General features: G+C 44.6%; 1 protein-coding gene across 2 annotated transcripts in view; it reads left to right on the top strand.

Annotated features, from left to right (window-relative positions):
- Positions 1–11,029, top strand: part of AGXT2 (alanine--glyoxylate aminotransferase 2) — a 44,386-nt gene extending 33,357 nt beyond the window's left edge. For both annotated transcript variants that reach the window (XM_060146017.1, XM_060146016.1), the window contains exons 11-14: positions 806–897; positions 2,266–2,415; positions 7,066–7,164; positions 10,922–11,029. In XM_060146017.1, coding sequence (XP_060002000.1) covers positions 806–897; positions 2,266–2,415; positions 7,066–7,164; positions 10,922–11,029 — 449 coding nt within the window. The remainder of the gene's footprint in view (positions 1–805; positions 898–2,265; positions 2,416–7,065; positions 7,165–10,921) is intronic.
- Positions 11,030–17,157: the final 6,128 nt, after the last annotated feature.

The raw sequence follows: 17,157 nt of genomic DNA, 5'->3' as shown, positions 1-17,157 counted from the left end.
CCAGGGAATCCCTCAGTGTTTTTATTGAATGAAAAAAGTTACTAAAATGTGGATGTAGAATGTGAAGTATAATGAACTGAATATATACTAACGCTGAAACAATCTTGAAATTATATTATGAAATCCTTGATATGAGATTTTTTTTAAAAATATTTCCTTCTTAGTCCCAAGAGTGGAATATAGAAAAAAGGCTTAGCTAATGAAGGTTCCATGTAAGTTCCCATAAATCAAGTTTTAAAGTACTTTTCAATTCATACAACACATTAAAGATTTTTATTATTAAACTTCTCATTGAATAAATAAGCAATTTTTCCTTATCCACCGTATTGGTCAGCTTGGGCTTATTCTCTCACAGGTCTAGAGGCTGAAATCCAAGATCAAGGTATGAGCAGAGTTGGTTTTGGGTGAGATCTCTCTTGCAGATGAACACCTTCTTGCTGTGTCCTCACATGTCCTTTTCCACAGCTAGAAAGGGCTCTGATGTCTCTTCTTCTTAGGAGAATACCAATCCTATTGGATTAGGGCCCCACCCTTATGACTTTAATTACCTCCTTAAAGGCCCTACCTTCAATTACAGTCACATTGCGGGTTAGGGCTTCAACATATGAATTGGGGTGGGGGAGGGAAGAGACACAATTCCAACCATAACATCCACTATCTGGTGAGTGAAGAATGAATTGGACGCCATGAAATATATTACACGTACATATACAACATGAAGGTAAATATAATCCAAATGCATGATGGGAGATTATAGATAGGAATGTGTCACCCTTTATCCACTTTTATTCTCCACCCTCTCCAGAGATTGCCAAGTCTTTGGCTAAATGCCTGCTTCACTTCAATACCTTCGGAGGGAACCCCATGGCCTGCGCCATTGGATCATCGGTGCTTGAGGTACTTTCCAGCAACCGCATCAACATCACTCATTTCACCAAACGACTACCTCAAAACTACACACACATTATCAGAACTCTATCACATTTCATGATTAAAGTGAAGAGTTAATTCCTAGTCCATGAATTTAAGTTAGATTTCCAGTTATTATTCTGCCCCCTCTCCCTTTTTAAGATCTACTGTGAGTGCTTCAAGTATTGGATATGAAATAATATGTAAACCTCACACACATGGGAAATATAAGAATTTCCCTAGCTAGCTGGTAGCACTGAAATTTCTTTGTCATTTGAGTGGTATTTTATGGATATTTACCAATGGCTATCCTTGATTTCAGTTTAATTTTGGTCCTGTCTTGTATATGCTTCCTTATTTTTGTTGTACTGGCATAAATTAAAAGAGGAAAGAGCAAGTGAGTTCTATGCAATTCCAACAAGGTGATTCAGCTGTGGTTCAGCTCCAGGCCATTGATTTTGCCTGGGGTCTCATCTGTTGAAAAGATTTTTTAGATGTCCTTGCTTATACGCATAATAGCATTTGCTTAAAAGTGTAACGTATTTCTGGAGGAATGTCCAAGAAATTAATAACAATGGTTTTTTGTGGAGAAGGAAACTTGGTGGCTGGGGAACAGGGATCAGTGAGGCTCATTCTACTCTACGCTTCTGTACTTTCTGATGTTTGAACGAGGCACGTGATTCACTTATTCAAAAAAATTAAATTTAAAACATTTTTCAATAAAAGTAAGTAAGTAAAAGCTGCCCTTGCAAATTAAAAAGTATCTTCAAATATGATTAAATCTCAAATGAGAAAGTGTAAGTAGGATGTGTCATTTATTTCATTCTGTAGACATTGCCAGCTTACATTTTTTAAGTCATGTGTTGCCTCAACCAATTTAGCAGATAGAGAGGATTTAGGTGAACAAGTAGGTCTTAAAAACATCAGGTTCTACCTGGAGTCATGCAGTTATTATCAGCTGGTTATAAGTGTAGTATACTGCTTGTGTTTGGTCAGGAATCACAGGTCTCTGCTGGTGGAAGTAAGTGAAAATCCTTTTATTGAATATATATCTCAGGTGCCCTGACTCTGGGCCCACAAAGAGCTCAACACTGAGACGTCTCTTTTATTTTTTCCTAAATTTTTACCCACCCTGAAGATGAGGAGGGTAGGGGGGAAGCATCCCCTCTACCAAGAATTTTTTTTCTCCCTACAGCAGATCTTTTTGTAGGACAAGTTATGGCCATACTAGACTTTGGGTCCCATTTGTCTGGTCAAGTTTTTGTAAAGAGGTTCACATACATTTATTTCTCCATGTTTCTCAGTCCATTTTAAAACTTTTTTAATGCAAGGTCATTTGGGGCTTTCTCTCAACAGGTAATTAAAGAAGAAAATCTACAAGAAAACAGCCAGGAAGTTGGCACCTATATGTTACTGAAGTTTGCTAAGCTGAGGGATGAATTTGAAATCGTTGGAGACGTCCGAGGCAAAGGCCTCATGATAGGAATAGAGATGGTGAAGGATAAGGTAGGTTGTGATCTGCTGTTCTCTCTGCAGCTTCTCGTGGGGCGGCGGCAAGAGTTAAAGTAGGAAGCCTCAGCTACAAGCTCATTCATTCTCAGGAAGAGAGCACACAAGGACAGCAAGACTGAGCAAAGCTCATTAGAGATGAGTCGGGAGTGTTGTGTATGAAGGACAGGCTAGCTGGTCATCGAGAGTCCTAGAGTGCAGAAGAGCATTTGCAAAAGGGAGTTGATGTTATTCTTGCCAGACTAGGCAAAGAGCAATGGTAATGAATATTTTGAATTAGAAATATAAGGAAGGGAGGAAATTATTGGGGGAGGGGCAGGGGGACAGAGAGCTAGCGGAAATAAGGGGGAAGGGCCAGGAGAAGGTTGTGGTGTTGGTTTGGGGCGAGGATGTTAAAGATTTATAGGGTTTTGGGCTTCCCTGGTGGCGCAGTGGTTGAGAGTCCGCCTGCCGATGCAGGACACGGGTTCGTGCCCCGGTCCGGGAAGATCCCACATGCCGCGGAGCGGCTGGGCCCGTGAGCCATGGCCGCTGAGCCTGCGCGTCCGGAGCCTGTGCTCCGCAACGGGAGAGGCCACAACAGTGAGAGGCCCGCGTACCGCAAAAAAAAAAAAAAAAAAAAAGATTTATAGGGTTTTGTATTTGTTTGTTTGTTTGTTTGTGAATGGACTTCAATCTCCCAAGTAACAAGGGTGGAATGTGACTTTCTGATGACCTACTGCAAGGTGACCTCAAACTCGATATGACAATTGAACTTAGCATTGCCCTTAAGCCAGTGATTCTTCGCAAGGTCACTGTGTCTGTTTTTCACCCTCCACTGTTCTCCCAATTCCCTAGCCTCAAAACCACAAGATAATCTGTGACCCCTTCCCTCTCCTTAGTTCTAACGTCAATTTTTATTGATTCTTTCTTTGCCGTGTTTCTCAAATCTTTCCCTCTGTTGTTACTGCTGCCCCTAGGGTCCATGTCAGTAGGAAATTGTCCCAATCCTCCATAAACTCAAAATCTAGATCCTCTGGGGGGAGTGACAGCAGGGGAATCTTGGCACAGGAATCAATAGTCAGACCAGCCCCTTCACCCTAATTCTTATCCGTGGGTGACTTCTTGCTGTTGGCTCTCATCACACCACCCTAGTCTAGAAAGACTGTGTTCAGTTCTCTCAATATTCAGAATAGACCATGGATATAACACTCTCCCATTAGTACCACACAGCAGAGCCAGTGAAAAGCAGGAACGTTTGAACCAGATTTGAAAGCTAAGGGAAGACAGCAGGAAAATAAGAGTAACATGAGACTAGGCCCTCTGGCTCGCAGGCCGTAACATAACTTCAGCTTGGGGCTCCATCAAGGGCTGTTTTAAGGCTCAGAAGAGTCCATTCCAGTTCCCCCCCACAAGAGGTCCCTCGAGGATGCCTAGATGCCTCAAAGCCCAGACTCCACCAAAGAAAGCCCAGTGAAAGAGGAGGTGTTCGTCCCTTTCCCACTAATCCGAAGCCAACTTCTGTGCACTCCAAGACGTGTGAACAGAGATGCTCTTCAGAACTTGAGTTGTCATGGTAAAACATCAGAATCCCATTGATACAGAGCAAGCTAAAGGATGGTACGTCCATACTACATGGCACAGAAATACATGTGACATGGAAAGATGTGCAAACTGTATTACGGAAAAAATTAAAATCTCTCTCACACTCACTGTCTAAAGAGCTCCTTTGAAAGGCTCTTTCAAATCATGTATTTGTTGACTCGGTTTTCACGTATAAATACCTTCTTTTCCTAAATAAACTGTACACTTTTGAGGCCAGGAAATACACAGACGGTGAGTGCTTTATCCATGTTTGTTGATTGATCTCCGGCCCCTGCAACACTTCAGACCACATTCATGTAATTAAAACATCTCAGAACTTGGCTTTAATGCTATACAGTATAACCCAGAATCAAAACTCCCATGAGCAGTTAGTAAGGATGTGAATTGGATACAGCCCTTTGGACAGAAATTTGTCTGTATCTATCAAAATATTACATGTATACATTTTGACCTAGCCATTCCACTTAGAGTGATGTGTCCTAAAGAAATATTCACAGAAGTGTGTAAAGATATAAATAAGTGGGGATGTTTGCAGCATTCCTTATGATCATAAACAAAAATTGAAAATAACATAAATGTCCAAAAATAAGAGATTAAACAAATTACTCTACCAACAAACAACAAAATACTAGGTAATCTTTAAGAAGACTAGGTCCAGGGACTTCCCTGGTGATCCAATGGTAAAGAATCCACTTTACAATGCAGAGGACACAGGTTTGATCCCTGGTCAAGGAACTAAGATCCCACATGCTGCAGGGCAGCTAAGCCCGTGCACCACAACTACCGAGCTCACACGTCTCAACTACAGAGCCTGCGTGCCACAAACTACAGAGCACATGCACTCTGGAGCCTACGCGCCACAACTACAGAGAGAAAACCCCCAAGCCACAACTAGAGAGAAGTCGTGCACCACAAGGAAGAGCCCGGGAGACTTAACGAAAGATCCTGAGTGCTGCAACTAAGACCCAACACAGCCAAAAAGAAATAAAATAACTAAATAAAATTTTTAAAAAAAGAAGACTAGGTCCAAATACACTGACATGGAAAGATGTTCGGGATACATTGTAAATTGTTCAAAGCAAATTGCAGAACATTATAAAGTATGACATTTTTTAAAATATGCATTTAAATGTATGTATATGCATAGAAAAAGTGTCTAGTTCCCACTAATTACCAACAGGCGGTATCCCTAGGAGTAGGATTGGAGAAGGGGAAACGTTTCATTTTTACTTAGTGCATTTGCATATCGCTTTCAGGAGTTTTTCCCAATAACCCTGCATTACTTTTATAATTGTTTAAATGAAGATTTATCCCTCAAAAACGGCAAAAATAAATAAATAAATAAACACAAAGCTACATTACATCCCTGAGAAGAGGTTAGTTACTAACATGCCCATTCGATTATGGAGTGATTGGGACTTAGACTCGAGCACAGGGCCCGGGCAGGCTGTCCTGTGGCTTTGCCTCATTGGCTTTTCTGACTGTGCTTTTCTCTTTGGAATGCCTACAAGATGTTCAATTAGTCATAGCAGTTGAGCCCAGGGGGTAATAAAATGCACAAAGGAGCAGGGAGCGTGCTGGCCCAGACCAGGCTAAAGCCAAACAAAGTCCACCTCTCCAGACCCTTGATAGCCACCAAGGCCCATCAACCCAACTGCCCCTGAGGAACCCTTTCTGACCTCTGACCTCTCGTCCCCCAAACCATATTTGACTTCTTTCCAGCTTTCACAGTTTAGCCTTAAATTATATTGTCGTGTTTTAGTCTTTCCTCATGAGAACATTAGGGGCAAGCAGGATGACATTTTAGGATCAATGAGGAAATGCTGGTCTTTTCCCCATCCTGGTCCTCCATTATCTAGTAGTGGGAAAGTTTGAATAGTATTTTCTTTATCTTAAAGCTTCACAATGGACTTGACTAAGTTGGAGCATTTGTGCTCACAGACTCAGAAGTCCCCAGCCCAGTGTCATCAAAAGGGTACTGGTGGGCTTCCCTGGTGGCGCAGTGGTTGAGAGTCCGCCTGCCTATGCAGGGGACACCAGTTTGTGCCCCGGTCCGGGAGGGTCCCGCGTGCCGCGGAGCGGCTGGGCCCATGAGCCATGGCCGCTGAGCCTGCGCGTCCGGAGCCTGTGCTCCGCAACGGGAGAGGCCACAACAGTGAGAGGCCCGCGTATCGCAAAAAAAAAAAAAAAAAAAAGGGTACTGGAATACCTGGGCCCACAGGAAGGGACAACCTTCAGATGCCAAGTGACCTGAAACATCCTCTAGGCTCCAGAGAGCTTACCTTTCCTGACCCTGGAGGATTAAGTCTTGGGTGAGAAAGAGCAAATTCCACAAGCAGGGAAGATGAGGACAAACAGACCCACCCCAGTTGCCCAGGCCATACTATGGCCCAGAGAAAGCTTGGACCGTTTATGCCCTTGTGCAACTTCACAGCCATTTCCTGGACTTTGAAATGAATTTTTTACATGGACAAAACAAAGTGAAGAGCTGAGGACAATTTCCACATAAATAAAGCAAACTCCAAATACGGCTATTAAAGAACCAAGCTCCCGGGCTTCCCTGGTGGCACAGTGGTTGAGAGTCCGCCTGCCGATGCAGGGGACACGGGTTCGTGCCCCGGTCCGGGAAGATCCCACATGCCGCGGAGCGGCTGGGCCCGTGAGCCATGGCCACTGAGCCTGCGCGTCCGGAGCCTGTGCTCCGCAACGGGAGAGGCCACAACAGTGAGAGGCCCGCGTACAGCAAAACAAACAAGCAAACAAACAAAAAAAGAACCAAGCTCCCAGGGTAACCAACTGCAGAGCCAAGATTCACTGACGGTCTATATTCAGCTTCATCTTGTCTTTGGGAATTTGAGATGAACTGGGATAAAAGCAAATATTTTCAATAACACCCCCCACAGAAAGAAATCCAATTCAGCAATGAATAGCTTTATTCAATTACTGGGGGAGAGAGGTTGAGAGGGAGAGAAGAGCATTGATTGCTTGAGTTGCTTTTTATTCCTCTTAGAAATAATGTCTTGAATCATTCAAATGCCAAATATTTTTTAAATGTATTTGCAGACGAGCCGCCAGCCTCTTCCCCGTGAAGAAGTAAATCAAATCCACCAGGACTGCAAACGCATGGGGCTTCTGATTGGCAGGGGTGGCACTTTTTCTCAGGTAACAAGAAGGCTGGCCTTTACCTATCACTTTAGGTAGGCATCTCCCTGAGGTCCCAGTGCTGGCCCCTTTTCTTCACCCTTATGCTAGCGGACCCAGTTCCGCTTCCTCTAGGCTTAGTGCTCACACGTTTTCAAAAGAAAGGGACAGTGAAGCCCTCGGGCCACTAGAGGGCGCTGTGTGAAATGGTTTGGTTACCGCGGCTCGGCAGGGAATATACACAGAGGACAGTCTAAGGAGGCAAAAAAGCTGCACAGACAAAGCAGAGGACTTACAGACAGGTCATAATAGTGTCGTGACAGTCACACGTACCCAGTTTGTCTCACGTGTGAATTAGTTCTAACCTCTGAAAGCTCAGTCCTAGTCTTTTTTAACTCAGCCCTGGGCTCTGACTCTGTGACCCGCAACCCTGCTAAGCCTTAGTGGCCGCTGTGGCCAGAAGCAACGTCATGGTGCTGGCAGCCTGGCCAGGTCCCTAATGCAGAACTCAAAATCAGCCACTCCCAGTGCCCTTCACTCTCAGGCTGGCAAAGGCAGAGAACAAGCTCTCCCCGCCCCCTTCCTGGGAAAGCCAAGTACAAGCCCCACGGTCGGGACCCTGGTGTGGCCCTGCCGCGGGCATGGGCTGCTACTGTAAAGTGATCTGCTCCTCCATCCCTCACACCAGCAGGACCCTCTCCAGGGATTCGCTCCGGGGCGGAGATTTAAGATGTAGGGTCACTCCTACTCATCCCCTACTTTGTTCTTGGCCTTCGGCATCCTTCTCTCCCGTTTTAAACATGCATCATTCTTCCTAGTTTCCCTGCTTCACTGCTGCCTCTCACTTGATTTCAGCGAACACCCTCGCCTGGTGCTTCACAGAGAAAATGGAAGCTATTAGGCAAGATCTCTATAGAAGCTCATCTGTCCCCCAAGCCTTTTCCCACCTCCTTTCCTAAAGGTTAGAGAATGAGATGTCTCTCCGTGCTCTTGACCCTCCACTTAGGGAAACAGGTCTGTGTTCTCTTGTTTCTGCAGTTTTTTTCAACTTCCCCTCAGCCTGTGAACAAACAGACTGAAAGCTCTTCCAGCCCAAACCAAACCAGAGCAAACAAAACCAGAATGAGCGCTTTTGCTGGGAAATGCTGAGTTTTTTCTAGTCCTGGTCCCAGATATTTTTCTATATGAATCAGACAGAGTAAGTTAATGATTCAAAGTCCTAAGACGGGCTACTTCTCAAGACAGAAAACGATTCATTGTTTACTTGCTTAGTTAGTCCTTAGTCGTCCGGCACACACTTGAGTCCTAGGCAGCCATTGCTTGGCTGGATACTAGAGCTACAGTGAGAAATAAGATCTGCCCCTCCCTCCATGGGACTGGCAGAGGAGAAAGACTTAAACAGAAAATGACAATACAATCTAGTGAGCTTGCCGATAACCACACGAAGGGATAGTATCCACTGTTCTAAATGCTTTTCATATGTTGACTCATTTAATGCTCTCAACATGCCTATGGAATACGTACTCTTACCCTTATTTTACAGATGAAGAAAAAGAGGCACAGAGAGGCTAGGTAAACTGCCCAAGTCACACAGTTAGTAAGTGGCAGAACCAGGATCCAAATTCAGGCAGTCTGATTTCTGAATCTGTCCTCGGAGGAGAGTAAACCCGAGGGGACGAGACTGGAGGCCGGGAGTCCAGGTGGAGGCTAATGATGCTGTCTGAACTTGACCAGCAGCCGTAGGGATAGAGGAGACATCCAGAGAGCAATGTGGCAGTGAAATGCCCAGGACTTGGGTATAAAGGGATGAGTGCTGCTTTGAACTTGCTCTCCTTCTATCTATAGACAAGTCTGTAGCTCAGAGGAAAGAATCGAGGTGAGGATCACGATTTGGGGGTCATCAGCATAGAAGTGGGGCGAGGAGGAAATCTCCTGGGAAGGGAGTCTAGATGCGAAATGCAGAGGGATGAGGATAGACACCTGGGTCACGTCAACTTTTAAAGGGCAGGTGGAATAAGAGGCACCCAGATGGAGACACAAAATGGGTGGAGAGCTGTGAGGAGAGCTAGGAGGGTGTGGAGTCATGGGAGCCAGAGTGGGGAGGTTCTGGAAGGGGGAGCAACAGAAGTTCCACATGCAGAAGAGAAGGCCAGAAAGGATGAGGGCTGGAACATGCCCGTCGGATTCCCCAGGGTGGGGTCAGAAGGTTGATGGGACACAAACCAGGCTGCAATGAGTTGAGATGTGAATAGAGGGAAGGCAGAGTGGAAAATAATGGCCAATAGCATCAACCAGTCCTTTTATTTTTATAAGTTTGATGAAAGGAAGGATAGTATTTGTATGGTAGCTGGAAGAGACCAGGAGGGTCAACACATTTTTATCTGTGGTTTTATGTGTGGTTTGGATTTAGATTATGAGAGCTGTAAGCCTGCTTGGGTTTTTTTGTTGTTGTTGTTGTTGTTTTTGCGGTACGCGGGCCTCTCACTGTTGTGGCCTCTCCCGTTGCGGAGCACAGGCTCCGGATGCACAGGCTCAGCGGCCATAGCTCACGGGCCCAGCCGCTCCGCGGCATATGGGATCTTCCTGGACTGGGGCACGAACCCGTGTCCCCTGCATTGGCAGGCAGACTCTCAACCACTGCACCACCAGGGAAGCCCAAAGCCTGCTTGTTTATAGGCTGAGGGGAAGTTAAGGAGAAGGTGAAGATGCAAGAGAATGCAGGGATGTTTCCTGGAGGGAAGGTGATGGGAGAAGCAAGGGCCAAAGGCACAGGTGGAAAATTTGGAGTCGAATCGTAGATGGTTTGTTCCTTGAACCTTCAGCCTAGGATATAAGAATGCACGTGGGAGCAAGCAAGTTTATAGAAAGGTCTTGCTTGACAGTGTCTGAGGAGCATGAGACAAGACTGTCTATGAAACAGAGTGAGGGGTGTAGGAACTGAGTGAGGAAAGTGAGAGGAATGGAAATTAGAATGGCAAAGGCGAGAGGACCTGAACATTTAGGACACCAGCAGAAGTAGGACCCTGCATTCCTTGTGGTGTCTGTCCACCAGCGGTGTGATTTTCTTTCCCACTTCTCAGCTCTCTATGTTGGAGCAAAACAGTTCTATTAGAGCTTTGATGGGACCTGGGACTTTGCTGTGTGTGTGCAGCAGCGGAAGGGTAGGAAGGCAAGCAGAGTGAGGGGGCAGGTGAGAGAGGGGTTCATGTCCTCAAGCCTGTGCTCCAAGCTGGGTAGGAACAGGAGGACGAGATCTGAGTGGGGTGACGGACCTGAAGCTCATGGAGGGAGGAGGAGACTGAAGTTTTCATGAGAAGGGCAGATGCACTGGGAATCAGAAATTGAAGAATCCCTAGTGAAGAGGAGGCCCGTGGTGCTGGCCTGGGGTGTGAGTGGATGCAGATGAAGGTTCCTGGCGTCGTGGCGATCAAGAAACTGAGACGCTAGTTTGTTGGGCTGCACACAGGGCCACAGAAGGCAACCTCGGTGATGGCAGAAACGGAGGGTAGAGGCCTAAGACCTCAGTGGAGGTGGTGGAAGGACCAGGAGGTCAGCAGGTGACAAAAAGGAAAAGGGGCCGAGCGGATGGTACCAGAATTTTTGAGACTAGAGGATGAATGGCCTGGATACAGCACTGGGGAGGGAGGAGACGAACCCTTGAGGGACACATAAGGAATGTCATGAAAACAAGGTGTTCGATTCTTAATCTAATGCATTTCCTTGAAGTCGTAGTTGATTCTATGATGATCCGTTGCTCTGTTTTCCTTTATCTCCTCAGACATTCCGCATCGCACCCTCGATGTGCATCACGAAACCAGAAGTTGATTTTGCAGTGGAAGTATTCCGTTCTGCCTTAATCCAACACATGGACAGCCAAGACAAATAATTTTTTGAAAATAAAGAACCACAAGCCTCAAGAACTTCCCGCTTATGTTCAAGGGTTAATTTGAGAAATTTCAGAACCACTGGTATAAGTTGTAAATGGTTGACTGCCTACCGGCCATATTTGTTAATGGAGCTCCTGTTACCTTGAGAAAGCCATCCCTCAGGAAAGGGTCTGTATCCCTAGCTCAGAGAATAAATCCTAATTAGTCTAGATTAGTTATGCTAATTTTATTCTCCTTTGCGGTGAATGTTTACACCTGATATGTGACATGATTCCTGCAGGAAAATCTTTTGGTGGAGGTGCCTTCAGGAAAAGATTTCTTCATCCTCTGCTCTTCGTCTCCAGAAGAGATGTGTTCGTCCTGCATTGAAGCACCAGATGTCAGGGTAGGACTGCTCCAACCACCGTCAGCCACTTTGCGGCCCTGAGGACAGAGCTTATTTGCTGATGTTGGAAGGTGGAGCGAAGCTGAGTCCTTAGTGATGTCAAAGGGCTACTGATTTAACCAATCCTGGAGCCCCCTTACCTTGGGGCTTCTTGTTATATGAGAAAATAAGTTCAATGCATCGTACAAGCCTTTTTCATTTAAGTTTTCTCTTACTGCAGCCATAAGCATCCTGGGAAATTTTGCAGAAAATACCCCACGTAGATAACTGTCCTCTCCTCTAACTCCCCTAAAATGTCTATCAGAGCCTCCTTTGTTTCCACTGCCATCATCTCACCCTGGACTAAATTCTCGTTACTCCTATTATAATAGTCTCCAAGACCAGAAGTTCCCCAACTTTATAGTCATTAGAATGCACATTCATAGTGCTTCTTTCCCGTATGTATGCACTATTTGTCTTAAAATTGACTTAATATTTTTCCTTAATCTGACTTTTTTTACTTAGATGTATTTGATAGTAATGTTTCTATCATTATAATAGATGAGAAATCAGTACTACTTGTCACAACTGGAAAGTGCTCATAAAATAGAGTGAACGCAAAACGATGTAATTCAGGTCTAGCAAAATACAGTTTCTTGAAGACGTTCTCAGCCTGAGGCTTGTCCTCTCTTTGTTCAAAAGGGAATTTAGGGGGCTTCCCTGGTGGCGCAGTGGTTGAGGGTCCGCCTGCCGATGGAGGGAACACGGGTTCGTGCCTCGGTCCGGGAAGATCCCACATGCCGCGGAGCGGCTGGGCCCGTGAGCCATGGCCACTGAGCCTGCGCGTCCGGAGTCTGTGCTCCGCAACGGGAGAGGCCACAACAGTGAGAGGCCCGCGTAAAAAAAAAAAATTTAAAAAAGGGAATTTAGGGGGGAAAAAAGAGCTTACAGAGTGTTTGAGGGGTGTAAAAGGATACTGGCAAGCTGAGTCCCTCTCCTTAACACAAACAGAAGATCCACAGAACTGAATGGGAAGTAACTTTCTCAGCACCGTAATTTGATGTTTATTTAAGCTGTGTCCCAGTTTGAAGCCACGTCCTAATGATTTACCCCTGAGGTGTCTGTTCCGCTAAGATAACCTACACCTCACTGCCAGATTTGTCTCCCTCGGACATTGACTTAAACATGTCCTTCTCTTGCACAAAACCTTCCAGTGGCCCCCCATTACCCCCCAGATAAGATCAGAACCCCTGTAAGAAGGAGCTTAATGCCCTCTAGTATCCAATATCCAAATAGAGCAAACACTTTAGAAAAGCTCTGTTTGGGCGCAGTGGACAGATGATTGTATTACAAGCCAAATAACCTGAATTCTAAATTCAGCTCTCCCATTTATTTGCTACAGATGACCTTGGGCAAGACTTTTGATCTCTTTTTAACCTCATCTTGTTCCCAGGCAGATCAGTACTTGCCCTTCCTTCCTCCTGAGTTGTACTGGGAATCAAGTAGTCTAACAGACGGAAAAGTGCTTAAAAACTAGAGAACTATGCAAATAGCAATTTTTTCCTTTCAAGCCACATTTCCCTTCTTTCCTTCACTACAGAGTCTGCCAAGAGCAGCCTTTGTGCTCCTGTATGCTTCCTTCCTTCCCGTTCGTGCCTCAACAACTAAGACCCCGTTCTGGCCTCTCGTTCCTTGACAAGTGCCTTCTCAAAAGGCCACCAGTGACTTCCTTACGGCCAAAACTTAACGCTTCCTTTGAATGTGCTTTCTCAACAACTGCTCCTTCTTGAGTTGATTCCCTCGGCTTCTGCAGTGTGGTCCTTTTATCTCAGATGTACCTTCTTAGTCTCCCCTGGAAACTCCTCCACGACAGGGTTCTGTCCTGGGCCATCTCTTCCTCCATGCTAGACCCTCTCCCTATGGGCAACCTCATCCACTTAGGAGATTTCCCCTATCTCGACTATACCGAGGACTTGCAAATATTCATCTTCAGTCTCAACGTTTTTGCTGAACCCCAACTCCAAGGTTCTAACTCTGGACACCTTCATTTGGATGTCATAAGGACACTTCAAATTCAACATTTCTAACACAAAACACACTAAATTTCTCTCCTACGACGAATCCCTTCTTGATTAATGAGCCTTTTGTCTCAGGCTCATCATTTAGAGCATTATTTTTCTCCAAGTTATCTTTTTGCCTCTCATATGACTAAGTGTCATAAATACTTTCTCCAACATAATTTTTCCAATATGGCTCATTTATACCAAAACCGCCTTAATTTGTGCCGTCATCTTCTTTCCTGAACTATTTCAACCACCTCCTAACTGGTATTCTGGACGCCTTCCCAATCCATTCTCTACACTGATTCCAAAGCCAGTTAATTAAAGGATAAGTATGATCCCATCTCCCATCTTTTGAAGGCTTTGAGGGCTCCCTATTACTCATGGAACAAAGTCCAAATTCCAACTATTATGGCATTCAAGACCCTTCACAACTTGTCCCCAGACCAAGTTTTCATGCTTTACTCCCTTTGTTCCTTTCGTGTCATGTATATTGGTTCTTAGCTCCTATAATTCACTCTACCTGGTACGTTCTTCTGCTCTTCTTTGTGAATGAAAATTATGGGATCAGGGAGATTGGACAAGAAAGGCAACACTTCTTTGTTATTCTTCAAGGCCTTCCCATTCTCAGTATTTCTTTCCTTTCAAGATAAAGAAAAAGGGGGAGGGATTTCCCTGGTGGCTCAGTGCCTAAGACTCCACACTCCCAGTGCAGGGGGCCCAGGTTCGATCCCTGGTCAGGGAACTAGATCCCACATGCATGCTGCAACTAAGAGTTCACATACCATAACTAAGGAGCCCGCTGGCCACAACTAAGGAGCACATGTGCCACAACTAAGGAGTATGCCTGCTGCAACTAAGACTCGGTGTAACCAAATAAATAAATTTTAAAAAAGAAAAAGGGGGAAACATTGAAAATAATGTTTATAATAACCGTTTAGAAATTTAATAAAATATGAAGGGAAAACAACAAAATATAAATTTAAAATAAAAAAAAAAAGGTTTCATGCTTAGGCCAAGATCCCTGCCAGGACACCCTCTCCTGGAGGAAGGATGCTGAGGGATTTAATTGTTCAGATAAATTCATCGGACATATTCCTTGTGGCTTCCTGAGTCCTACAGGATCTTGTATACATCTAGGAGTACACCCTGTTAGTCTCCCACCTCCTGGAATCTTTGTAGAGTAAAAGCCAGCAATGGAATTCTGAAATGTAGCCAGGTTCTAGGTCTCATTTCCTGACTATGAAGTTTGTATAACTCTATCTAAGTGCTTTGACCAGGATAAACTGCTCCTCTTTCTTGAAGAGCATTTGGGGATTTAAAATGTGTAAGCCATCGGAGGTATGGAGCAGAAAGGGCAAACATTGTGGCCTTGGAGCATGTATTCATTTCTTTCACTAGTTTATAAACATGATGGATTCCTACTTCTTTCCATCTGGAACCATGGGTAGGAGTTTAGCACCACCATTTCTTGCCCTTCCATTTTCTGCTCTACCCACAGGAGGTGGGATGTAAGCCAGCTTACATAAGACAAGAAGCCCACATGCTTGCCAAGCTCTTTTTTATTTCCTTTCTTGTTGAAACTGCCTGAAGTGAAGATAATGAACACTCAGCTCACGTAAACTTTTTCCACACAAGGAACACATTGACAGTTAATCATGTGATGAGAATATAATATTAAAATGTTAGCAACTGTTTAAAAACCCTTGACATGACAATCCACTCAGGAGGGAGTAATTAAAAAAAAAATCAAACTTTGATTATACCATTAATAATAATAATTATAAAGAGATGTAAAATAACACTGATAAACTGGTAATACAGTAATAAACTACACTCTTATTTGTGTTTTAAAGCTCCATCTTTTACATCAGTGTCGTTTTTAACTTTCCAGTAATTCAAAGTAACCTCAAAAGTATCTCTAAACTATGGGAGGACTTGATCCTTCTTCCACCTTTAAATCCCACTTAAATCTCAACAACATTGTCCACTTCATCATCACTTAATTCCAGAGCATCACAGTCAAGTTTCAAAGGTAGGTTTGAAGACTCTGGTCAGTGCAGCCGCAGATTGCTCGGGTTAATTAAAGCAGACGCCTCATTTCCAGCTGAGGCACAAGCAGTAAAAATGGTGCAGCTTTGCCCATTAGAAACAGGAAAACTAGAACAAGACACCACAAAGCATCTCAACAAAAACAAAAGGGCCGCCTAACTTAGCAAGAGTGAAGACACAGAACCAAAGGCTCAATTATGTCAATACCTTTAGGTTTATTCAGATAAAGGTAGGTCAGCTTGGTCTGACTGGTGACAGACGTAAGGAGTGTTGGCAGAACCAGCAGTGCTAGTAATCCAGGATGGAGAACATAGAGAGACATCAAAAACACAATTTAATCAAGAACTGGCTGGGGGGAGGGGGTCCTTGCAGACAGCAACTAATGAAAACACAACATGCAACAGAGGGAGCCTGCACAAGCTCTCCACCTGATTTGTTTTGGGCAAATTAACCTCCTTGAGCTGAAGCTTCCTTGGGTCCAAAAAAGAGGACAATATAATCCCATGGATCCCTTGGGAGGATTTAAATAAGCAAATACACTGACAGCTGCTCAATTAATAGTAACTCTTTCCTTAGTGTCCCTTTCCTTTTGAACTAAGAACTTCCTTAGTTGCACTTGGCTCTCACCATCTTGGGATAACGTTGATTCCTGTGGATACATCTTATCTCCTAACCAAACTCTAAACTCCTGGCAAGGTGACCTTGTCTTCTCCATCCTCATATACATCAGGCCTAACACAGTGTCCCTCACTGAAAGGCAAAGACTAACTCCTGATGGTGCTGTATGCATTTTACCCGTAGGTGGTACAGTGCCACCAACAGCTTAAGGCAGCAATTACCCATCTGAAATAAACAGTTAGCCATTTGGGAGCTGAGACTGGAAATGACTCTATGTTTGCAGCTGGGTGGTTGACAGGGTCTTGGTGCTCTGGCCGGGTGTCAGGCCTGAGATTCTGAGATGGGAGAGCTGACTTCAGGACATTGGCCCACCAAACACCTCCCAGCCCCATGTAACATCAAACGGCAAAAGCTCTCCCAGAGATCTCCATCTCAACGCTAAGATCCAGCTCCACTCAACGACCAACAAGCTACCGTGCTGGACACCTCATGCCAAACAACTACCAAGACAGGAACACAGACCCACCCAATAGCAGAGAGGCTGCCTAAAATCATATTAAATTCACAGACACCCCAAAACACACCACCAGACATGGTCCTGACCACCAGAAAGACAAGATCCAGCCACATCCACCAGAATACAGTCACCAGTCCCCTCCACCAGGAAGCCTACACAACCCACTGAACCAACCTTTGCCACTGGGGGCAGACACCCAAAACAACGGGAACTACAAACCTCCAGCCTGCGAAATGGACACCCCAAACACAGTAAGTTAAGCAAAATGAGAAGACAGAGAAACACACAGCAGATGAAGGAGCAAGGTAAAAACCCACCAGACCAAACATATGAAGAGGAAATAGGCAGTCTACCTGAAAAAGAATTCAGAGTAATGATAGTAAAGATGATCTAAAATCTTGAAAATAGAATGGAGAAAATACAAGAGATGTTTAACATGGACTTAGAAGAACTAAACAGCAAACAAACAATGATGAACAACACTATAAATGAAATTAAAAATTCTCTTGAAGGAAT

The sequence above is a fragment of the Lagenorhynchus albirostris genome, chromosome 3 (genome assembly GCF_949774975.1).
Source record: "Lagenorhynchus albirostris chromosome 3, mLagAlb1.1, whole genome shotgun sequence".
In the NCBI taxonomy this organism is placed as follows: domain Eukaryota; kingdom Metazoa; phylum Chordata; class Mammalia; order Artiodactyla; family Delphinidae; genus Lagenorhynchus; species Lagenorhynchus albirostris.
Note: the sequence above shows the minus strand (reverse complement) of the source record. Positions and strands in the feature narration are given on the sequence as shown.